We start from the raw sequence: 25,656 nt of genomic DNA on the forward strand, positions 1-25,656 counted from the left end.
CTCAACTTGAAAATCTACAGAAAACCTACAGGTAATATAATACTTGATGGAATACCGAATTCTTTTCCCTTAAGATAAGGAACAAGGCAAGAATATCTATTTTCATTACTCTTATTCAACAGAGTACTGGAAGTTCTAGCCTATGCTTTAGGCAAGGAAGGGAAATAAAAGGCATATAGATTGGAAACAAATAAAAACTATCCTTTCTTGCAGATGACATGATTGTCTACATAGAAAACTCTAATCTACAAAAAAAAATCCTAGAACTTTTAAGTGAGTTCAACAAGGCCACAATGTATGCGGTAGCTATATAAAAATCAATTGCATATCTGTATACTAGCTATGGACATATGTACATCAAAATTAATAATGCAATACCATTTTCAATTTTACACCCAAAATAAAATACTTTGTTGTAAAACTAACAAAACATGTATAGGGCTTGTATGCTGAAAACTACAAAATGCTGATAAAAAAATCATAGAAGTTTCTATATAGTTAAAAAGACATATTGTGTTTATGGATCAAAAGACTCAACATAGTAAAGATGTCTATTCTTTCCAAATTGATATACAGCTTTAATCCAAATCCTATCAAAATACCAGCAAAAGTTCCTATAGATATAGACAAGATTAGTCTAATATTTATATGGAAAGGCAAAGAAACTAGAAGAACTGAAGTAGTTTTTATAAACAATAAAATAGAAGCAATCAGCCTCCACAGTTTCAAGACTTACTATATAGATATAGTAATGAAGGCTGCATGGCATCTGTGAAGGGACTGTGTTTGTTGTTCAGTTGCTCAGTCGTGTCCAACTCTTTTTGACCCCATGGACTGCAGCACACCAGGCTTCCCTCCTTTACTATATCCTGGAGTTTGCTCAAACTCATGTCCACTGAATCAGTGACAGACTGATTTTTCACAAGGTTCAAAAGCAATTTGGTGGATAAGATAGCCTATTCAACAAATGGTGCTGGAGTAATTAAACACCCATCCCACACCCCGCCCCCCAAGTTATATGAACCATGACTAAATCTCATACCTTATGTAAAAATTAACTTAAAATGGATAACAGACTTAAATGTAAATATTGTGGTTATTACATAATATTATAGAACTTAGAAGAACTTTTGGAAACTGTAGAAGAAACAAGAGAAATTTCCAGGATCAAAGAATTCTTAAAACTTGACAACAGCATGACCCATAAAAAGAGAAAACTCATCAATTAGACTTCATCAAAATAAAAACTGTTGGCTCTGCAGAAGACCATGTTAGGAGAATGAAATAAAATCTCCAGACTGAAAGAATATATTTGCAAACCACATATTCAACTGGGGACTAGTATCTAAAGTATATAAGAAACTCAAAACTCAACCGTAAAAAAAGCAAACAATCTAATTAGAAAATGGGCAAAAGACCTGAAAAGACATTTCACCAAAGAGGATATGCAGATGGCAAATAAGTACACACACACAAATTTCACATTTCCCATTAGAGAAATGGCTCAACTTAGCCAAGAATTAAAACTGTAGTTAGATATCACTAACAGCCATGTATTTATTTAAGTAAATACATATTTATTTTAAAGATTCAATTAAGTGTCTCACACATATCAGTGTGGCTAAAATAAAAACAGTAACAATCAAGTTCTGGCGAGAATGCCAGTGGATCATTCACACGCTGCTGGTGGGAATGCAAAATGGTACTGCTATCTCGGAAAACAATTTGACAGCTCGTTAGAAAACTAAATATGCAACTATTGTATGGCTTAGCACTTGTACTCCTGGGCATTTATCCCTGATAAATGAGTAATTATGTCCACACAGAAACTCACATATGAATGTTTGTAGCAGCTTTATTCATAGTAGCCCCAAACTGAAAACAACCAAAATGTCCTTCAACAGGTTGATGGTGATACCAACTTTGTATGTTTGTACCATGGGACACTACTTAACAAGAAAAAGGAACTCTTACTACGCACAACTTGGATAACTCACCAGAAAATTATCCTGAGTGTAAAAAGTCAACCACAAAGTTTTCACACTGTGTGACTGCATTTATTTAACATTCTTAAAATGGCAAAGTTATAAACACAGAGAATAGGGTCAGTTCAGTCAGTTCAGTCGCTCAGTTGTGTCCGACTCTTTGCAACCTCATGAATTGCAGCACGCCAGGCCTCCCTGTCCATCACCAACTCCCGGAGTTCACTCAGACTCACGTCCATCGAGTCAGTGATGCCATCCAGCCATCTCATCTTCTGTCGTCCCCTTCTCCTCCTGCCCCCAATCCCTCCCAGCAGCAGAGTCTTTTCCAATGAGTCAACTCTTCGCATGAGGTGGCCAAAGTACTGGAGTTTCAGCTTCAGCATCATTCCTTCCAAAGAAATCCCAGGGCTGATCTTCAGAATAGACTGGTTGGATCTCCTTGCAGTCCAAGGGACTCTCAAGAGTCTTCTCCAACACCACAGTTTAAAAGCATCAATTCTTCCATGCTCAGCTTTCTTCACAGTCCAACTCTCACATCCATACATGACCACTGGAAAAACCATAGCCTTGACTAGACTGACCTTTGTTGGCAAAGTAATGTCTCTGCTTTTGAATATGCTATCTAGGTTGGTCATAACTTTCCTTCCAAGGAGTAAGCGTCTTTTAATTTCATGGCTGCAAGGAGGTTTAAAAAAGCGTTGAAGTAAGAGAGTAGTGGGTGATCTATAAAGGATAATATGTGGGACCCTTGTGGTGATGGAAATGCCTGTATCTTGACTTCATCAAAATAAGTATCCTACTTATATATAAGTATTATAGTTCTACAAGATGTTACCATTAGGGGAAAACAAGGTAAAGAGGATCAGGGGCTTCTCTGCATTATTTCTTGTAACTGCATATGACTCTTACAATTAAGATTCACTTAAAAAATTTCCCTGCTGGTCCAGTGGTTAAGAATCCACCTTAACAGTACAGGGGATGTGGGTTTGACCCCTGGTCAGGGACTAGTATTCCACATGCTGCAAGTAAACCCAAGTGCCACAGCTACCCAAGTGCCACGTGCTCTGGAACCTGTGTGTCACAATGAAAAAGATCTCAAAGGATGCAAAAAAGATCCTGCACGCCGCAGCTAAGACCTGATGAAACCACATAAATAAGTTAATAAATAAATACATATTTATTTAAAAGATTCAATTAAATATCTCACAGTTAAAACGTTCGGCTTCAATCCCTGGATTGGGAAGATCCCTGGAGAAGAGAATGGCAGCCCACTCCAGTATTCTTGCCTGGGAAACCCTATGGACAGAGGAGCCTGGCAGGCTACAGTCCGTGGGGTCACAAAGAGTCCGACATGACTGAGCCACTGAACCAGCACCAGGAGGTGGTGTTCAGATTGATTTGGTCTGGGGTGGGTGCACATGCTGTTATTTCCAAGCCCCCCAGGTGCTTCTAACATGCATCCAGAATTGAAAAAGTGTACATCCCAAAACCTAGGTCATCATCTACCATTTCTTGTTCCTCTGCCTTTAACATTGCCCTTCCATTTGCTGAGATGAGGCTGCCTTCAAGACCTGGCTCAAAATAACTCCTCTGAGGAACTGTCCAGAGCACGACTTATCCAGTCTGGTGATGGATCCTCCCAGGCTGCACCATGGTGACCCTGCACTTACTCTTGTCATCACTCTTTGCTGTAATTGTCATTTTTTGTCCATCTCCCTGATTTCAGCAAGTGTGATTACAATTGTTCACCTTGCAATTGCCTGATCATTTAGCCCCTGAATTTTAGGGACCTTCTAAAAATTACAAGTAACTCTCTTTTCCTGCTGTTAAGCCTAATTGTACTTTTTAAATAATCGATGAGGCAAGAGTTTCTGGACACCAAGAGTTTCACAGAACAGAACAAGATGATTATGCTGTATGTTTATTCTATGCAAAACATTACAATCTTCATACTACAAAGCACTAAGATGGTCTGATCTGGGTTCTATAGGCCCTATGCCTATGACACGTCTTTGCCTTCTTTCTTCTTTAATCTCTCTCAGGGGTGATACTTTTGGTGGCGTAACATCCAGTCATAACCCAGCATCTCTTTCAGTAGCCTGCCTTCCTGCAAAGGCTCTTTCTGTTCTTTCATAGCAACATTAATCAGCCAGCTGGCAGACTTTAGGAATATCATTTTTCACAGAAACTTTGCATGGAAGCATGTTCCATTTTTGCAATAATGTAAAATATACTTTGTGTCTCACAAATCCTATTGGCATTTTTTTTGATATTGTGAACTTTATAATTTAAGGAGCATTGCCATATTTTTATGTTGGATTATAGAATATCAGTTCCTTAATATCTGGGATTTTCTCTGTTTGGTTGAGTTCTGTATCTCCAAAGGCTAGAACAGTACCTGGTACATAGTAAGTGCTCAGTTTTTACTGAATGAATGAATGAATGAATGGGATAGCTTTTCTTTTGTTCTGGGCTTGTATTCCCTCAGAAGTGTGTTAAAGTTTTCTTCACAGAGATTGTGTATATTTTTCATTAATTTTTTTTCTTAGGGATTTTAGTTTTTTGACTATTGTAAATGGAGTTTTTTCTTTTACAAGAACATTAACTAGTTGGTATTTGTTTATAAAAGGCTATGGTTTCTGCATATTAATTTTTAACCACCTATGTTATTGAATTTTTTTATTCATTTGCAAGAATTTTTCATACTTCTCTTGCTTTTGCCAGGTACTTCTCTTAAAACTTTCCAGAGTTTTAAGAGGATTGAATTACAAGCCCAGAGAAGAACAGCAAGCAACTAAATTTCATTCTAGCAGTGAGATTCTTATTGGTTGTGCATGTACTGGTACACATGTGAACCTGCAATTTCTTTTCTAAGATAATTAAACATGATGATTAAGGAAAATGTCAAATCCACGACCGGCTCAGTCATTGCCAGTTAAGCATCATCTGTTCCCTGAGCTGCTTGCTGATATGGAGAGACTGCCGTCTTTACTACAGAGTCCTCTTAATTTGGGGAGGGACATTTGCAATTTAAATCACAAAGAAAGAAATTGTCAGTATATACTGACGTGTTTCACTGCGAGCTTTGTTCAGTAAACCTTGCTATACAAGGGAACTCATGCAAATGAACGCATCTGTCTTCATTTCTCCTCGCCATTAGGTCATTATGCAAACATTAAGCACCAAAAAAGACATAAAATGATTGATTAGTGTAGTGGAGCGCGCAGGTTAGCAGAAAGCCAACTCAAGAAGCCTGTTCCTCCCTCCCCACATTGCTGCTTTTCTCCTCTCCCATTCGGAAACACCCATAAATGATTTAGTCAGTCCATCCACTTCAGTGTTCTTGCCTGGAGAATCCCAGGGACGGCAGAGCCTGCTGGGCTGCTGTCTGTGGGGTCGCACAGAGTGGGACACGACTGAAGTGACTTAGCAGCAGAAGCAGTGTCTGGAGATATTTATTGGCAGTTAACATTCTTGTGATTCAGCACATTTTCTTGCGACAATATTCTATCCTTACTCCTGAGTTTTGCCTAATTTAGATTCCCCCTTTGGTCTGTTCTACTCTGCTAATCCTGATCGATAAATACAGACGGATTAGACAGAAGACAAAATTGTGAAATTGATGTTCTATTTGGAACAGCAAGTCTTCATTTCACATTGTTGCCAAGACCACCTCCTCTGTGGCCACCTCGCCCACAACCCACACTGTGGCGTGGTGCTCTCTGATTCATCTGCCTCTGTGGCTGTGCTTTAAGTACCTCTGACTTTTTCCATCTTTGAGTTTCATCATCTGGTTCATAGTAAGCACTCAGTAAATGCTAGAATCAATGAATACACAAATTACTCAGTTAAGTGGTACAGTACATTAATGTTTTCTTTCGTGTTATTAGAACTAACTATTGGGGAAAGGTTTGAAATCTTTTTAAACAAGAGGGTAATTGACTATTACTACTTTTAAAAGTAACCCAGATGGATTTGTATTTTAACAGAGATCAAATTAAACTCATTGAATTTAGCTTTTCTAGATTCTCAGATTCAGCCAGAGGTCTGGGAAGGACCTAGATACTTTCTGGAGAAAATTGCACTGTCCTTATCTTATAAGGCTGAATCTATGGGGCTTCCCTGGTAGCTCAGTTGGTAAAGAATCCGCCTGCAATGCAGGAAACCCCAGTTCAATTTCTGGGTTGAGAAGATCCCTTGGAGAAGGTCCATGGAGTTGAAAAGAGTCAGACACGACTGAGCAACTTTCACTTTCTTTTCATGTCCTATATCCCATGTTATTCAGAAAGTACTCTCTTGAAAACCTGAGTAGGAGTGAAGTTCTTATTAATTGAAACTTAATTCTCCCTTGCTTGTTACTGTTTTAGAGTTGCTTCTCTGTGTATTTCTAATTGACCTTTAAGACATACCCTTAAAAATCAAGGCTCCCAACTCCTCAAGTACAGCTCTGTAATGAACTGCTTAACCAAAGGGAATCAATCTACATAGTTAAAGAAAATGCAAACAATTCTTTCGTTGGGCAGAGTTGTTGAACACATTATGTCTCTGTAATGTGAATAGCCATCATCTATTTTGTAATTTTCGTTCCTTTATTGTTAACCTTATTTTTACCTAGCCTTTTGCCAAGGAGGACTTAAAGGGGTTGCTTGTTAAGTGACCTCTTCAGGTATCAGCTGTGCCTGTGTATTTCTTTATGGAGTGTAGAGAGGGTTGCTTTGTTCTATGTTGAGGGGGCATATGAACTGCACACTGTCACGGACTTTTGTTACAAATGCACCTGGTCAATGATGTAAAAAGCCCTGTGCTTTTATATATTCGACAAGAATTTTACTTCTTGTTCAGTCACTAAGTCGTGTCCAACTCTCTGTCATTCCATGAACTGCAGCACGCCAGGCTTCCCTCTCCTTCACCATCTCCCAGAGTTTGCTCAAACTCATGTCCATTGCATTGGTGATGCATTCCAACCACTGCATCCTCTGTCACTCCCTTCTCCTCTTGCCCTCCTCAGCGTCAGGGTCTTTTCCAGCAAGTCTGCTCTTTACATCAAGTTGCCAAAGTATTGGAGCTTCAGCTTCAGCTTTAGCATCAGTCCTTCCAATGAATATTCAGGGTTGATTTCCTTTAGGATTGACTGGTGTGATTTCCTTGCTATCCAAGAAACTCTCAAGAATCTTCTCCAGCACCACAGTTCAAAAGCATCAGTTCTTCAACACTCAGAGAATTTTACTTCTTGAATTTCGATCATTATTTGATCTCTCATTCAAAATGTAGTAAATGAAGCTGACATCACTCACACTCATAGCCTCTTCCGTGGGTTCTGTTTTAAATCAACAACAACTCAGGTATGCACTGTCCTGAAACTGCCATGAAAAGAGAAGAATGCAAGGCTGGCAATCCCAAGCCTAGACTGACATTAATACATCGAAATCAGTGGCCTGTTCCTGTCTTCCTTCTCCAGGTACTCTGTTCTCCTCACTAGACAAGATGAGAAATTATTTCTTTCTCTAACACAATTTGACTTTTTTATTGGCTAATTGGATGGGAGACCAGCAGCAATAATTCAAAAACCTTTATGATATGCATTCATAAAATTTTGAAATGATAATTAACACTGCCATATGTAGTTAAGAAAAGGGCAGAAGTGTGCAAATAATCTTTTCGCTCTTTTGACTTTGAAAAGGAAAGTCTATTCTTGCATTTTAACATGAGAATCTCTGATGTCCTAGGAGTTCATAATCCCTGAAATTCATAACCTGATTCAGGAAGAGTTGGAAAACTGTTGAGTTTCCCCATTCCTACCCAGAGAGTATATGCAGAGTTGGGGATAACAAACAGAATTTTGAAACAATGCTTGTCATAGTTAATCTCTGGATAGGTAAATGTTGAGGCATTTCTATTTCTGAAAGCAAGGAGAGTCAAGTTTTCTTTCTGTGGTGCCTTCAATCAAAAGATTTGGGTTCTCTCTTGGTGTGTGGGGCTTCCCTTGTGGCACAGTGGTAAAGAACCCACCTGCCAGTGCAGGAGATGCAAGAGATGCAGGTTCAATCCTTGGGTCAGGAAGATCCCCTGGAGTAGGAAATTGCAACCCACTCCAGTATTCTTAACCTAGGAAATCTCATGGACAAAGGAGCCTGGTGGGGCTGCAGTCCCTAGGGTCACAAAGAGTCGGACCAACTGAGCATGCACGCATACTTGGTGTGTAGATATGACCCCCACACGATTGGTACGATTTAAAAATTTCAGGAGAGAATGAGAATTAACAGAATTCCCTGGGGATTCTGAGGACCAACCCTGCCTTAATATAGTGTGACACATTTTGTAAGAAATGATGTAAGTTGTAACATGACGCTATTGTACTTTGTTTTCTGAAAGACCAAAAAGAAAAAAACTAGAGTCAATAATATTTTTCTTGAACTTGTAGAAAGCTCTTCTCTTATGTCATTCGTCTTCCTCAGCTAAAAGGTATCGCAGACTTGGAGTCTGCTGCTGCACTGTATTATTATTTAAAATTCCATTACAGCCCCTTTACCTTATGACTCTCAATTGCTCCCTTTAGAGTTACAAGGAGAAACATGAGAGAAAGTCACTTCAGAATGACAGGAAACAAAGGGCGAATATTATCCTGTACATAAGCCATGTCAGACTATTTATTGTGAATCTAGCACGAAGTACCCCACTGGTACCCATTTTAATAACCTTTAGTGGAATCGCTGCTCCGCCTTATCTGCATGCTCCTCTTTACAAGACGCTCTGCAAATGGCAGTGGAAAAGAGGCCGCAGAACTTTTCCCACAAAAGAAAAAATGCAGAGCGTTTATGGGGAGGAATCACCTCACCACCCACAAAGACAACCCTTTGTGCTCCTGCTGTCATTAACTAAAGCAGATTATTTTCTTTTAACAGAGGAATTCAAGGGCTCCACTGTGGTTGAACTGATGAAGAAGGAAGGCACTACCCTTGGGCTGACGGTCTCGGGCGGAATTGACAAGGATGGCAAACCCAGAGTATCTAATCTGCGGCAAGGAGGAATCGCTGCTAGGTAACTGCATCGCAGGGAAACGTAGAAAAAGGAGTGAAGGTGTAATTAATTCAGAACTTAAAGCTCCATCAGAAAAGGTCACTAATAGATAAATGACACTGCCATCTGCCAGGTGGAAGCCCAGGGGGTGGGGAGGAGGCAGATTTCAGAAGGATGGCTTTTCTGGCCCATGCCAAAGTCACCAGGGAGCTCTTGTGTCATCTCAAGAGCAGTCAAGTCCTCCTAAGATATTAATTTTAAAATGCTTGTGTCTGGACTTCTCTGGCAGTGGTGAAGACTTCACCTTCCAATGCAAAGGGTGCAGGTTTGATCCCTGGTCGAGGAGCTAAGATCCCACATGCCTCGTGGCCAGAAAACCAAAGCATAACACAAAAACAATATTGTAATAAATTCAATAAAGATTTTTTAAATGGACCACATCAAAAAAAATCTTTAAAAAAAACCAGCCGCCCGTATGGATTTAGTCCTCAAATGTGCCCCTACTGCAGTGGGAGTGAGACTGTCCAATCATCTAACGGGGAGTGGGTGACCCATCTTCTGTGAACAGGGGAAACTGCCACATGAGGAGCCCAGACAGCGAGGGAGGCCCAGCTCCAAGCGTCTCAGTAACAGTTTTACTTGTCCTACATATTCTCAGCTTTTCTACTTGTGAGATTTTCCTTTCATCGGGACAAAGAGATGATTTCCAAAAGGGCAGAAGGCTTAGCTGAGAAGGACTGGTTTTGTCCTTGTTCTTATTAGACTGCAGACGGCACTAGTTCTTGCTGATGACAGAGCATCCTGAGTGCTGGCCAGGAGTGGGTTTGCTCTGTAGCCAAAATCGAAATCTACCTCGGAAAGAAAGGGTGGAATGGTGAGGTTTCATTCAAAGTGAGGTTGCTGCTGCTGCTGCTGCTAAGTCACTTCAGTCGTGTCCGACTCTGTGCGACCCCATAGACGGCAGCCCACCAGGCTCCCCTGTCCCTGGGATTCTCCGGGCAAGAACACTGGAGTGGGTTGCCATTTCCTTCTCCAATGCAGGAAAGTGAAAAGTGAAAGTGAAGTCACTCAGTCATGTCTGACCCTTCTCGACCCCATGGATTGCCGCCCACCAGGCTCCTCCGTCCATGGGATTTTCCAGGCAAGAGTACTGGACTGGGTTGCCACTGTCCCTTAAATCCTGGACACCAGAACTCGTGTCCACAGAATCCCAAATTAAGTTTTAGAGTTCTTACCTTATTAAGTGCCACCTGAAATAGTGGTTATTTTCAATGATCAGCCTATTTGTACAATTTATAAGCTCAAGCCAATTGATTGCTCCATGATCTGCAGTACTGTTTGTAAAACCAAGTTGATATCAACACAAGCAACTTAATCTCCTTCCTTCAGGGTTTGTGGGGGGTTTTTTTGCATTTTTTAAAAAGTTGAAGTATAGTTAATTTAAAATGTGTTAATTTCTGCTGTACATCAAACTGATTCAGTTATACATATTAATATATATACAGGGCTTCCCGGGTGGCTCAGTAGTAAAGAATCTGCCTGCCAATGCAGGAGTCACAAGAGATATGGGTTCAATCCCTGAATCGGGAAGATCCCCTAGAGAAGGAAATGGCAACCTGCTCCAGTATACTTACCTGGAAATTTTCATGGACAGAGGAACTTGGTGGGCTACAGTCCATGGGGTCACAAGGAGTCAGACGTGACTGAGCACACACACACACATACACGCACACATATATATGTATTATTTTTATATTATTTTCCAATATGGTTTTTAAGAGATTTCTTTCCACCATAGCCTCCTTTAATTTTTAACAGTCATAGCCAATTCGTGATGCTGGAACTTCGTGTGTCTCCAAGGTTTCTTTGTATGTAACCCCTAAAGCAAGCATGACTGGCATGGGAGGGGGTGAGAATATCGTTCACACATGTATTGATCTTATAATTAAAAGTAACACTCTGCCAGTTAGAGTGAGTATTATTGATCACCAAATATTTATTGTTTAAGCCACTACCATTTCACAGGTAGTAAACCAAAATAAGTCAAGATAAGATACCTGCCCTTAGGGGGTTTATAATCTATTAAGGGAAATAGGGTATTAAAAAAAAACATGAAAAGTTTGGAAGCAATAATCACATTGTGTAATAGTAAAAAGCAACAACATAAGAGCTGTCACAGTGCATGAGACAATTAAGTTGCCAAATAAGTGTCAGTCAGTAAACCTGGGTTAAGAGTGACCATGTGTACTCTAGAGAGGATTATGGAGGTTCTGAAGAGAGAATGACTGGAGCTGGGCTAATGTAAAACAAGTGAATTCATTCTTTTTATTTGGGAGAACATATTATTGAATTAAGTCCTATCATTGGTCTTGCTGCCTGCTCTTGGTTTAGAAGTAGAGTTTGACTAAACGCCCCAAAGTAGCCACAGTTCTATTATGATGGTGAGGAGAGAGGAGTCTGTTACTGAATTCCCGTGCCTTCGTTGTAATTTCTTCTTCACTGATACTTTTTGAAATCAGTCCTGCTATACGTAATAAATAGCAAAATAAAATGACCTTCTATATGGCCCTGGACATACTTCTAGTGAAGATACCGAAAGTGGTGAAATGTCCAAAAGGCAAGCAGCAACATTGAAAGGGAATAAGAACGGAAAACTTCTAGTGTGTCCAGGATACAGATAATCTGCCCCAGGAGAACCAACTGTTTAGGGGCAGAGCAACTACAGGTAGTTTTCTCTTTATTTCACTTTTTGATGCTCTTTAAAAATAAAAGAGGTAAAGGCTTGGGGAAAAAAATCAGAGATAGCAGCAGATGCAGTAGAGGACTTGGAAAGCATATAGTCAGCGTGAGTGAGAGGGATCCCTGAGCGTCTCATCCACCCTCAGCTGCACTCCTGCCCTTAGGAACCAGCCGCATCCTAGGAGGCAGGGACCCTGCTGTGTCGGCCTTCTGGGCTTGCATGTTTATCCATGATAGCAAAGTGGGAAATACGATCAGACTGGCCCATGGGGATGAGAGCTCTACTAAGTGACTCTTTGTTTTGCAGAAGTGATCAGTTGGATGTGGGTGACTACATCAAAGCAGTGAATGGCATCAACCTGGCCAAATTCCGCCACGATGAGATCATCAGCTTGCTGAAGAACGTCGGGGAAAGAGTAGTTCTGGAGGTGGAGTATGAGCTGCCACCAGTCTGTAAGTCATCACGGCCAGAGGCAGAACAGCTGCACCATGTTTTTGCCTCAAACTCTTGGTTCTCCTTTTTTTTTTTCCCCCTCTTTTGCCATCGTTGTCTTATTACAGGAACAGCAGAGCATATTTTCTTAATATTTAAAAAATTATCTGAATTTCTATTGCCTACTCTGGAAGAATGTAAAAGAGCATAAATGATGATGAAATTATCTAGGACTCGTGTTTCATTAAAGCCGTCTGTGAACATCAGAGCTGAACTTTAGTTCAAATAGACAGTCAATTCCTAGCTCCAGTTTTTACTAGCTGCATGCCTTTGAGAAAGTTACTTAAGCTTCTTTTGTTTCACTTTGCACATCTGAAAAATGGGGATGATATTAGTAACCTATGATACTACTCATGGTTACTACATAACAGATCTCATGGATCTGTTATGAGGATTAAATGAGTTAGCGTTTGTAAAGCATTCAGGACAGTACCTGGCAATATAAAAATGTTTGGTAAATAATACATATACAAATCAATCAAAACTATAAGGTAGGCATTATTATCATTATTATTCTCATTTTACAGATGCTTAAGTTAAGTACGTTTTCCCAAATTAGTAGGCACCGAAGTCAGAGCTTTGCTCTTCTGTACTACTGAGAACTGAGATTGATTATTCTTCATAACTGGTGATAATTTATTTGTTTAGTGATGACTTATTGAGCATTACCGTGCTCCAGCCTGTCCCCCAATGAATGTCGGTAGAATTTACACTCTAGGAGGGACTTCCCTGGTGCTGCAGATGGTAAAGAATCTGCCTCAGTGCAGGAGACCGAGGTTCCATCCCTGGGTTGGGAAGATCCTCTGGAGGAGGAAATGGCAGCTAACTCCAGTATTCTTGCCTGGAGAATTCCATGGACAGAGGAGTCTGGCAAGCCCCAGTCCATGGGATCGCGAAGAGTCAAAAACGACTGAAGAGACTAGCACTACTACTACTACTAGAGGAAGACAGAAAATAAAATAAAACCACAATAAATAAGTTAATTACAACTGATCCTTGAACAATGAGGGGTTAGAAGTGCCAGTCCTCCTTGCAGTTGAAAATCAATGCACAACTTGTATTTGAGCCTCCATATATATGATTCCTCCAAAACCAAGGTTCTTCCATATCCTAGATTCAACCAACCAGGTATAGTGCAGTACTATAGGATTTACTATTGAAAAAATCCACAGGTACATGGACCCACACTGTTCAAACCATGTTGTTCAAGGATCAGCTGTATGTAGCATGAATGTTATGGGTCATGAATGCTGTCGGGGGAAAAAAATAAAGCAAGGAGAAGGGTTGGGAGTGTGGGCGGGGAGTGTCATTGGCAATGTGAAGTAGAGTGGTTAGGAACAGTTTCATTGAGAAAGTGATATTAATCGGTGACTTGAAGGAGGTGAGGAAATTACCTATATGATTTTCTGAGTTAAAAGAGTTCCAGAAAGAAGAAAATGCCAGTGCTGAAATCAAAAGACAGGAATAATCTGGCCTTTTGTTTGGCCAGATTAGAATAATAATCTGGCCAATAATCTGGCCTAGTTCTAGAAACATAAAGAAGGACAGTATGGCTGGAACAGAGTAAGCATGAAGAGAAGTGGGGGAGGTGGTAAGAAGTGTAAAGGATAGCGCATCCATGTAGGCCAACGGAGGGACCTTAAGTGTTGCTCTGAATGATGAAGGAAAGCATTGTATGGTTTGGGCAGAGGAGTGACATGATCTGATTAACGTTTTCAAAGGCTCCTCTGGCTGCTGTGTTGAGAATAGGCTGCGAGTCAAAGGTAGAAGCTTGGGAGACCATTTGGAGGACTATTGCAGTGATCCAGGTGAAGGTGATGGAAGAAATGGTGAAAAGCACTCATATTCCCCAGCTATTTTGAAGACAGAACCAACAGGATTTCCTGATGAATTTAATGTGGGTTATGCAGAAAGAGGGGGCTTCTCTGGTAGCTCAGCTGGTAAAGAATCTGCCTGCAATGCAGGAGACCCTGGTTCAACCCCTAGGCTGGGAAGATCCCCTGTATTCTTGCCTGGAGAATCCCCATGGACAGAGAAGCCTGGTGGGCTACAGTCCATGGGGTCACAAAGAGTCAGACATGACTGAGCACCTGCAGAAAGAGAAAAGTCAAGGACCATCAGAAGGTTTTAAGCCTGAGCAACTGGAAGGATGGAGTTGCCATTAATGGGGGTGGATAAGAATGTGGGCAGAGCTGACTTGTGAGAAGATCAGAAGTTTATTGCTGGAGGAAATTGCCTTGTGGTCCAGCGATTAGGCATCTGTGCTTCCAATGCAGGATGTCCAGGTTCGATACCTGACTGGGGAAACTCAGATTGCACAAGCTGTGCAGCGTGGCCAAATTAAATAAATAAAATTTAAAAAAAATTTTTTTTAAAGAAGTTCATTGTTTAAAATACTACAGTTGAGGTGCCTATTTGACATGCTAAGAGAAAATGTCAAGAAAATGTTGAAGATACAGTTTGGCATTTGTGAGAAAGATCTAGAGTTGAAAAGTAAATTTAAGAGTAATGGGACTAGAGATGATGTTTGAGACTTTGGGATTAGGAGATAGCACTCAGAGAGTGAATGTATAATACATACCAATCATGAGTTCTTATTCTTAACATAAAATCTAACACCGAAAATCTCATGGTGATTTTATAACAAAATCAATTGGAATCTGAGTTCTAAAACTTTGCTACAGTGTTTTTATTTTCAGTAAGAGCCGGCAGTAAAATAGAGTGTTGAGAGCTAGCACTGTGTCACTAGCTAAGTGTCAGTTTTGTCCCTTTCTAGCTTTGTGACTTTGGGGAAATTATTAATAAGTTCGCTGAGCTTTAGGTTTCTCAGCTACAAAATGACTGTAATGGATGTAGAATTTTTGTAAGATTTCAAGGCTGTAACCATGTATTTAGATCATAAGCACAGACTCCGTAAGCCATAGTGTATCTTAGCCATATTACTATTATTATTGTTGTTGTTATTGTTATTACACTGAAAGTACTATGTTTCTTGAACTTAAAGTCAGTTTTTTTGAAATCACTATCTTACACCACTGCCTGGGAGTTAAGAGGAGTCAAATATCTAGAGTTAATGCTCTTTGATTAAGCATTTTTATTCCACTGTGTACATACATATTCAATAAAACACAACCTGTTCCTAAGAGGAACTCTTAGTATTGCTCTCAGGGTAAGGCAGTTGTGGAGATTTGTTGAGCATTTTGGGTTGTCCAGAGCTAGGGACTTCACAGTAGATTAGAAGGCATTTATGCAGGTCCAGGAGGAAGACTAACATTCCAGGCATAGGGTATGACAAGGAAGTATGAAGATAGTGCAGTTCACAGGTTGAATCTCCAGTTTGGAATTACTGGAACACAAAAGGAAAGAGAGGGCCTCAGAGGGACGAGGTCAGTGAGGTAAACATGTCAGTGAGGTAAACAAAGTGAAGGAGGGCCTTGTAAGCCGTGAATGGTGGGCAATCAGGAGCCTTTTTTTTTAAAGGTTTTTAAGGCCAAGGGGCAGCATCCTCAGATCAGAGTTTTGGTTTTGGTTTATTCTTATGTTTTGGCTATGCCACACAGCACGTGGGATCTTAGTTTCCCAACCAGGTATCAAACCCATGCCCCCAGCGGTGGAAGCATGGAGCCTTAACCACTGGACCACCAGGGAAGCCCCCCAGATCAGAGTTTTTAGGCTTATTTTAAGAGATCAAATGGAAGCTATAAGCCCCCAGGCTGTTACAGTTTTCCAAAAGAGAGGTAATACTCTGAATAAATATAGCATTAATAGAGTTAAAGAGGAGAGGGTGGACATCAGAGATATCCAGGGGTTAAAACTTCTCCTGACTTGGTGATTATACCTGCCTTTTCTCCCTCACACAATAAAGCTGATGGAAAAATAGAAAATATTTTTAAACACAAAAGTGTGAAGTTTTTAGTAGAAATCAGATAGCAGAGGTCTATTCGCCAAGGATTATCTCTGTCTCTTTCTATTATGTTTAGATAAATTAATAAGATCTTTGCGTTCAGGGAGATCGAAGGGATTAATAAGCCTCCCTTTCACTGAGCTCAGACAGTTAGAGCAGGCACAAGCCAGACCCCAGGGAGAGAGCTGCCTGCTGAAAGATAGGCCACCCAAGGCCAAGACTGTAACTCTCTCAAGAATCACAGCAATCTGAGACTTAGCCAGCCCCATAGTCCAGCAGGAATTGGAGAAAGATCTGTATGAGAGAGTGTGTGTGTGTGTGTGTGTGTGTGTGTGTGTGTGTATGAGAGAGAGGGAGAAAGACAGAAAGTGGTGCAGAGAGACAGAGAGCAGATAGAAGGAAAATGGAACTGTGACCCTGGGTAAGCAACTCCCCTTTTCTGATACTCAGTTTCTTAATGACAATGAAATAGTCGACCTCCGTGAGCTTAGCATTCTTTTCGACTCTAGAATTATGTGGTATTTCGAGACTGTATTTAGAGAGCATGTTACCAGACTGTATCTTGGGCATTTGTATGTTCAAAGTTGGTCTAAAGGAGTGCCTTCAAATTTTTTGTTCCCATAACCCTTAAAGAATTTTGAAATATTACCTAATTCTCATCCACTTTTTAGTTAACACCTAAAATTCTTTATGATAAGCTTTAGTAGTTAGACAGCATATAATTTTGGCATGAGGTTTATTTCACTCACTTAGTAGTTAGACAGCATATAATTTTGGCGTGAGGTTTATTTTATACATCTTTAAATACCATTTCCATTCAAATCTTAAAGCTACAGATTTACCTCATTTGTTTTATGAAAAATGTCTGCCATGGAATTTTATTGTCAAAGGCAGTCCTCGCTGCTAAACCATTAGCTAAATCAGGCTAGCTTTTTATCAGAAGAAGTTTTTCCATAATTCAAGTAAATGTGTTAAGGTATGTCCCTGTGACAGCCTGATTACTTCTCATGTCTAATTCTAAGAGAGATAGAAAGACTATAGATGATGATGAAAATGGTGATGATGATGATATGGTTGGGGGGACAGGGGGTCATCCCAGGTCTTCTCCACATGGTTCGTTAGGGGATGTAGTCTGAGGGAATATCAGCTACCCGAGGGAAGCTCTTCCTGTGCCAGTTGCAGAAGGAAAACAAGACAAGCCTAACCACAGGAGCACATTTGCAGATTCTGCTCACATCTCCTAACACCCCATAGGCCAAAGCAAGTTAGCTATGCATAACCAACGTAATGAGGTAGGAAGGTACACAACTCCTGTTCTCCTATAGGTATAGGTGTTGGGGAGGCGGAGGAGTAGTATATAATTTAGAAAAACCAAACCTACCATAATAAAATAGAGTGTCACTTTATGATATAGAAATATATACATATGCACATATAGAAACAAGGGGCATCAGAACAACTAAAATACTGAGGAGTAGTGTTGTTGCATTATAAAATTGGTTCTACCTCGGCCTTTTATGTGCTCAGTTTGATTCTTTGGGTAAGCCCCTTGATTGGATCTCTGCGTCCATACACACACGTGAAGCTGTGAGTAGAATTCACATGGCCAAACCGGATGTCTGGTGCTGAATATGAAACCTCAGTCACAAAGAGCCAGTCACACAAATATAAATTATAAAGACCAAATCTATTTCATTAAGTATATTAAAATGTAGTGAGGAGTCCCATTTTTCTTTGCCCATGATGAAGAGCAATAGTGTGGATAATCTAAAGCTGTAGATAATCCCTAAAGTCTTTATATTGACTTTAGATTTGATTGTAAGATTTTGTGGTCAGTAAGATTTAGTTCAAGCAAAATTAAAATTACAGTGTTTTGCTTCCCCAGAACAGACATTCAGCCAACAAGGACAGGTGGCCCAGAATTAGAATTTGGTTGTATATAATTGAAAGTTGATTTAATGATTAAATTAAATACAATTTGTAAACCACTTTCAGAGTTTCTGGCACACAGAAAACATTCCATAGATGCTCATTAATTATTTCTCCCTGTATCTTTTCCTTAATAGGAACAGAAAGATCATGTTCTTAACCAATTTCTTCAAGTGGCTTGTTAGGTCATGGAAATAAGAAACCATTCGGTTTGAACTCAGGTTTTTTTTTTTTTTTTTTTCATTTAATTAAAACTGTATCTCAATTCTTTTGAATATTTGTATGCACTGCTCCTAGCTGATTAGAATAAACTGAAATCCCCCTGATAGCAAGAATATGACATTTAATTAAATCAGCAGTATACCAAAACATTTTGTTCAGCTGTAGATTTATATTGCTTTTGAGCAAATCCAAGTTCTTATTGTACTTTGTTCCAGCTGCATGTGTCCAGTTTTGTGAATTTACCTGTGTGCTGTTCATAATGGTGTCCACTCCTTTAAGGATTCATAATTTATGATAATTAACAAGTAATTATAATTAATGCTTCATTAAAATTATTTTTTACTCCTATGAGTGGAAAGAAATGTTCTTTTCAAAGATGCCTTTAACTTTTGTCTATAAGTTTCTTGTCGATAGTGGAGTGGGGAGCCATTCCCTTCTCCAGAGGTTATTCCTGACCCAGGGATCAAACTGAGTTCTCCTGCATTGCAGATGGACTGTTTATCTTCTGAGCCACCAGGGAAGCTCATAATATAACTTATCTCCTCATACTGTGTATAATGTAATTAGAGATAGCAACTTGGCAATGCAATTTCATTTGGTGAAATGAGAGCAATAACCAGGCAAACATAACCTGAGCATGATGGTATCAAGTAAAATTAAGTAGATCTTTATTTTATAGTTAGTAGTAATATTTTGAATGTACTTCAAATTTCTTTTACTCTCCAAGTTTCATTTGGGTTGTTGATGTCTTTGTTTAATTGCTATGCATCATGTCAGAAAATCAATTTGCATCAGCTTAACCTATTAATGGCAATCTGAGAGTAATACTTTTCTTCTTGTGCTAGCTGCAAAAAAGATAATTATTAGTTACTCAAGAACAGTTATGTTTTATGAGTGTTATCCAGTTGTCATCACCAATTAGAATGATACTCAGATGTGTTCTTTCTATAAAACTTTGTAAGTAATAAAAAGGAAAAAATAAAATAAAACAATTATTTTGTAAGTTTTACAAAAATTGTGTATAACTTTTGCATAATACAAAGGGAAAACAATTCTATTTATCACATAAAGATTGTCTCTCTTGTTATATAGAGTTTTAACAATGTGAATATTATGCTCTAAAAACTGGCTACACAGGAGGAAAGGAAGTATCTCTGGTTTTGATTCTACCTGGACCTTAATTATATAAGTCATTTATACAGACAACTATTTTATGATATTTGTATGTCATTCCATTTTTTTTCTAATATTTTCTTTAAAAACAGATTTTTTAACTGTTTAATTACTCAATAAGAATTATTTGCAACAAGAAATCTCTACTGTTTTATTCCCATCAAAAAAAAAAAAACTAGAAATGTTATTATGAAATAAGACTTATTTCCCTCTCTTTTTCCTGTTTTTAGCTGTTCAAGGATCGAGTGTTATTTTCCGAACGGTGGAAGTCACGTTACACAAAGAAGGAAATACCTTCGGTTTTGTAATACGAGGTAGGTGGCAGTTAGAAAATAGAACCATCAGATACTCTTGGAGAATTTGTCGTTGAACTGTTGGGAGTAAACTAGAAAGTCATTTCAAAAAAACTGATGTTTTCAGTGCCTGAAGTCACCTTATGTCTTCTCTGGTGGCTCAGAAGGCAAAGACTCTGCCTGCAGTGCAGGAGACCAGGTTTGATCCCTGGGTCAGGGAGATCCCTTGGAGAAGGAGATGGCAACCCACTCCAGTATTCTTGCCTGGAGAATTCCATGGATAGAGGAGCCTGGTGGGCTACAGTCCATGGAGTCACAAAGATTCAGACACGACTGAGCAACTAATACACACACACAATGTTACCTCATAATTTTGCATCCATTTTTCTTTAAAGAAATAAAGCCATAATTGGGAATCAAAATGGAGTCCAAATGATCTAGCTAATTTATTTCAGTTCATTAATACACAGTAAGAAGTCATTGTTTGTAAACCTTGTCAATACATAGTCATCCTGCTTTTGTCAACATGTCTTTTGCTTCCCTTATATATTTTTCTATATCATTTATCATTGAGTCAAAAATGTTGGTGAATATTGCTTGATTTGATTGAATACACTAGGGTTCAGCAACTTTGTTTAAATTATTTTTTCCTAAAATGCACTTTGTTATTGTAGCTTCCTAAAAAGGAATTGCAGATAATCTAATCCCTTGAGCACCTCGGTACATCAGTCCATCTTATTTTTGAATGATATTAATAATAAATATTTCAGGTGAAATTTTGTCCACAGTCTGTCTACAGGACCATTAATTCTGAGCTACAATGCTGGCTTTTAATGTTTTATTTTATTATTAGCAATTTCATCCTTAAAGTCTATGCATGCATTAACAACTCACAATTTCTAGTATGACACTGAGGTTCAATAGGAAACTAGGTAAGCATCAGGAATTTTTTTTAACATTTCCGTATGGTTTTTTTGTTGTTGTTGTTTTTACCTATTACATTTTGTACTTCACCAGCAGCAAAACTCTATCAACATTTTTGACATTAATTAAAATTAACTAACCATCTTAAGAAATAGACATGCCTCAAGGAATGAAAGAGATGTATTCATTATACAAACTTGCCTTAGATGACCAAGTTTTAGGCATAGGTTCAATTCTATGTCAGTCATGTAGCAAATCAATCAATCAAATATTCATTAAGGACATGCCAACATGTCAGCATAGGGCAGAGTCCTGTGAAGTCATGAGACAGAACCCTGATCCACAGGCAATTACAGTCCAGTGAATTTTAAGACATAAGTTGATATAATGCCCAAATGAGTGTTAGAGAAAACAGGCAACTATGACCCCATTCAGTGATTTAGACCACTAGTTATTATACTTTACTGACCCAGTCCTACATTTAGGTGGAGCCACAAACCCCAAGATCATTTACCTTAACCATTTTCAAATTTCTGTAAAAAATTAGATGAATGTAATGAAAAGTCAGTATACAAGTAATTTTAGCTTGGAGGGTGGTATATTCAAATCTAGTTTTTCAACATAAATATGAAAGAGAGGTACACTTGAATCACGTGCTTACCAGTCTAATTATTGAAATGCTGCAGTAAAAAATACTGCTGGTGCAGATATTCATCACTAGTTGCTGTCTGGTTAATCAATAACAAATCAAATTGCTAATGAAAGAGCTAAACCAACAGTAATTTATCGTTTAAGAACTAAAAAGAATAGAAGCAATTTCAATCTGCAGTCACCTCAAGACAACTGATGGTATGATGGTAACAGATGCCCTTCCCACCGTTTGCAGGAATTTCAAATATCTGTGTGTTCATGCTTCATAAGAGTTTTTATAATATGAACCTAAACACCTACCTAGTACATCATAGGCATTTAATAAATGAAAGTATGGATGAATGATGCCTAGATTTGTGTGGACATCAGACTTTTTGGTATTGTACTGGTTATAAAACCTTAGAAATAATGAGCCAATTTTAGTTTATGTCACTTAGTCATGTCCAACTCTTTGTGGCCCCATGGACTGTAGCCCACCAGGCTCCTCTGTCCATGGGAATTCTCCAGGCAAGAATACTGGAGTGCATAGCCATTCTCTTCTCCAGGGATCTTCCCGACACAGGTATCAAACCCAGGTTCTCCTGCATTGCAGGCAGATTCTTTACTGTCTGAGCCACTAGGGAAGCCTTTTAGTTTATGAGTACCAGATTTTTGTAGGTTTTAATAACTCCCTTAGTACGTTGGTTGAACACAAAAATTTGTCAAATTTTGCAAATTTTTTTTTTTTTTTAAACACAAAAAGGAACCTTTAATAGAATGTGACTATGTTGGAAGTTGATCCTGAACTTCCCTGCCTCCAGAACTGTGAGAGCAAACTTCTGTTGTTTCTAAGCTATTCAGTCTGTGGTAGTTTTTATTTCTTTCATTTTATTTTTTTTATTACAGCAGTCCACAAGGACTAAAATAGTGGGTACAAATTCAAGATCCGTTTAAGTTAGTACTGCTGCTGCTAAGTCGCTTCAGTCATGTCCAACTCTGTGCGATCCCAGAGATGACAGCCCACCAGGCTCCCCCGTCCCTGGGATTCTCAAGACAAGAACACTGGAGTGGGTTGCCGTTTCCTTCTCCAGTGCATGAAAGTGAAAAGTGAAAGTGAAGTCGCTCAGTCGTGTCCGACTCTTAGCGACCCCATGGACTGCAGCCTACCAGGCTTGCAAAATTTTTAATGAGCATAAATAAAGAACTTATATTTGAAACCAATTTGAGGCCCATCTGGAGGGTCTTCCATGCTCAAAAGGTGGCCAGTACCCATCCCTTAAGAGTTATTGGTTAATCACAAAGTTGCAGAATGAAAAAGTACTGTGGATAAATGCTATCATGGCAGATAAAACATTACGACATAGGAGGGATATGAGCTTAACTTAGATCAATGGGGAATACCAGGACATTTCAAGAAGGAAGGACAGGAAGATATTGCAGATGAAGCATGTTCATTTAGTGCTAGAGAATTTCTTCTTACTCACCTAGGATGGGTCTTTTAACAGTAAGCCAGGCCTTTAGCTGATGAATTGAATTACCTTTCTCATGCTGTATGTCACAATTCAAAAACCTTGACTGCATAAACAATAGAACCTTGCACCCATAAAATAAAAAATGTTGTTCCAGCCTAAATCATGGAGAGTTAAATTTCTGTTAATTCCTTTGCCACCAAGCAGAAGATGGTTTAGATTAACAGGAAGAAAATCAATGAATTTATTTACAAAACAGAAATAGAGTCACAGATGTAGAAAACAAACTTATGGTTACAAGAGCATAAGGAAGGAGGAGAGAGAAGTTGGGAGATTGGGATTGATATATACACACTAGTATATGGAAAATGTTGTTCAGTTGCTCAGTCGCGTCTGACTCTTTGCAACCCCATGGACTGCAGCACACCAGGCTTCCCTATCCTTCATCATCTCCCAGAGCTTGCTTAAACTGATGTCCATTGAATTGTTGATGCCATCCAACTATCTCATCATCTGTTGTCCCCTTCTCCTCCTGCTTTCAATCTTTCCCAACATCAGGGTCTTTTCCAATGAGTTGGCTCTGGGCATCAGGTGGCCAAAGTATTGTTACCTATATGTCAAAGTATTAGTTACCTATATGTAAAATAGATAACTAATAAGGACTTACTGTATTGCACAGTAGGGCTTTCCTGGTGGCTTAGAAATTAAAGAATCTGCCTGCAGTGCAGGAGACCCGGGTTTGATCCCTGGGTCAGGAGAATCCCTGGATTGGGAGGATCCCCTGGAGAAGGAAATGGCAACCTACTCCAGTATTCTTGCCACGGAATTCTTTAATTCCATGGACAGAGGAACCTCTTGGGCTACAGTCCATGGGGTCACAAAGAGTTGAAAATTGAGTGACAAACACTTTCACTTTCACTGTCCAGCACAGGAACCTCTACTTAGTACTCTGAAATGACCTATATTGGAAAAGTATATTAAAAAAGATGGGATATATGTATATGTATAATTGATTCACTTTGATGTACAGCAAAAACTAACACAACTTTGCAAATCAATTCTAGTCCAATAAAAATTTTTAAAAATAGATAACATTTTGTGATAAATTTAAAAAACAGGAAAAATCACTCTACTACTAATTTGCTTTTCACTTTGGATGAGGCAGTTTCTCTAGTCATTTTCAACTGTAAAAACTGTAGCTATGTGTACTCATTTAACATATGGAGCCCAAATTCAGATTTGGTCTACATTGTGTCCCTGGCATTGATGTTTTTAATAACGCATGCCAGGTGGTTGATGTTAATGAGCAGCCAAGATCTAAAATACCAGTGGGCTCTGAATGGTCTTTATTTTGCTTTATAGCTCCAAACATCTAGCACGTAAGTGAATCACAAACTAAACTTGGCTCATTATTTCAAATAATGATAAAATGTCACGTATCAAGTAATTTAGAGTTACCTCTCTCACATTTTGACATGTATCCACTGTTAACATACTTGCATTTGGACCTTCGAATCAAAATAGTGGAAAAGTTTCTTGCTGCCTTCAGCCTTTATCTTTTTCTGACTCAAAACCCTTCAAAGGAAAGTAAACCTATCTTTTTATAATTACCTTGCAAAAAAGAAGTTACATGATGGTATTTATATAAATATGGTTAAGCATGTGCTGTAACTTGTTGTCATAATTTTCATTAAAAATTTTCTTCCGAGAAAGTCGTAAATTTCCTATTTTAAATAAGGGGGCTCAAAGAAGCCATCAAACTGAATTAAAAAAAATACTGAAATGGAGATTTTACCAATCAATCAGACTGAATAAATCACTTGTAACAGAAATGAACATAAAGGAAACATTTGCTTTCATCAGGAACCATGAATGCCTTTTGATTTCTCTCTTAGGCTAGGTTCTTTAAGTCAGCCTCTCTACCTGTACCAAATATGGGAAATGTCAGTCTGTTCAACCAGGCAAATATTAAAGAAGAAGTTCTTAATGGTAACATTAATATTCATCAAATACTGGCAAACTAGAGACCATCCAGATGGGTGGCCAGGAAGGTGATGTATGAGGAAATCAAGTCAAACAAACAATAGTGAAAAAAGTGGAAATGGATAGAAGATGGTTTAAGATGGCAGGGTTAGAAGATCCTGGACTCACTTCCTCCCACAAATACAACAAATATACAGTTACATATAAAACAGTTTACTCTGAGAAGAACTGGAGAAGTAGCTGAATTCCTGCTTCCCCCAAAAGGATAAGAGGGCCATGTCAAGACAGAGACTGTCCTTCAGGACTGAGGAGATAGCTGTTTTGCATACTAATAGAAACAGAGTCAAGCAAAATGAGGAAATAGAAGAAAATGTTCTAAATGAAGGAACAAGGTAAAACTTCAGAAAGGAAAAAAAAAAAAAAAACCCTAATGAAGTAGAGAGAAGTAATACACCTGATAAAGAGTTCAACGTAATGGTCATAAGGATGCTCACCAAACTCAGGAGAAGAATGAAGAACACAGAGAGAACTTCAACAAAGAGAAAGAACACATAATAAGGAACCAAGTAGCACTCATAGAGTTGAAGAATACAATAACTGAACTGAAAATACACTTGGAGAAGGCAATGGCAAGCCACTCCAGTACTCTTGCCTAGAAAATCTGGAGAGGTTGAACAGCAAACTAGATGAAACAGAAGAACAGGCAGGTGACTTGGACGGCAAGGCAGTAGAAGTCATTCAAACAGAATAGAAAAAGAAATTTTTAAAAATGAGGATAATTTAAGGAACTTGTAGAACAACATAAAGCATACTAGCATTGACATTATAGGGGTCCAGAAAGAGAAGAGAGAAAGAGAAAGGGACAAAAAAGTTATTTGAAGAAAAGGGTCACTAA

At 38.9% G+C, this 25,656-nt stretch overlaps 1 protein-coding gene across 10 annotated transcripts in view; it reads left to right on the plus strand.

Annotated features, from left to right (window-relative positions):
* GRIP1 (glutamate receptor interacting protein 1) overlaps nucleotides 1–25,656 on the plus strand; it is a 502,117-nt gene that overhangs the window by 322,996 nt on the left and 153,465 nt on the right. For all 10 annotated transcript variants that reach the window (XM_070789346.1, XM_070789345.1, XM_070789349.1 and 7 more), the window contains exons 3-5: nucleotides 8,888–9,023; nucleotides 12,049–12,194; nucleotides 19,693–19,776. In XM_070789346.1, coding sequence (XP_070645447.1) covers nucleotides 8,888–9,023; nucleotides 12,049–12,194; nucleotides 19,693–19,776 — 366 coding nt within the window. The remainder of the gene's footprint in view (nucleotides 1–8,887; nucleotides 9,024–12,048; nucleotides 12,195–19,692; nucleotides 19,777–25,656) is intronic.

This window comes from Bos indicus, chromosome 5 (genome assembly GCF_029378745.1).
Source record: "Bos indicus isolate NIAB-ARS_2022 breed Sahiwal x Tharparkar chromosome 5, NIAB-ARS_B.indTharparkar_mat_pri_1.0, whole genome shotgun sequence".
Classification (NCBI taxonomy): Eukaryota; Metazoa; Chordata; class Mammalia; order Artiodactyla; family Bovidae; genus Bos; species Bos indicus.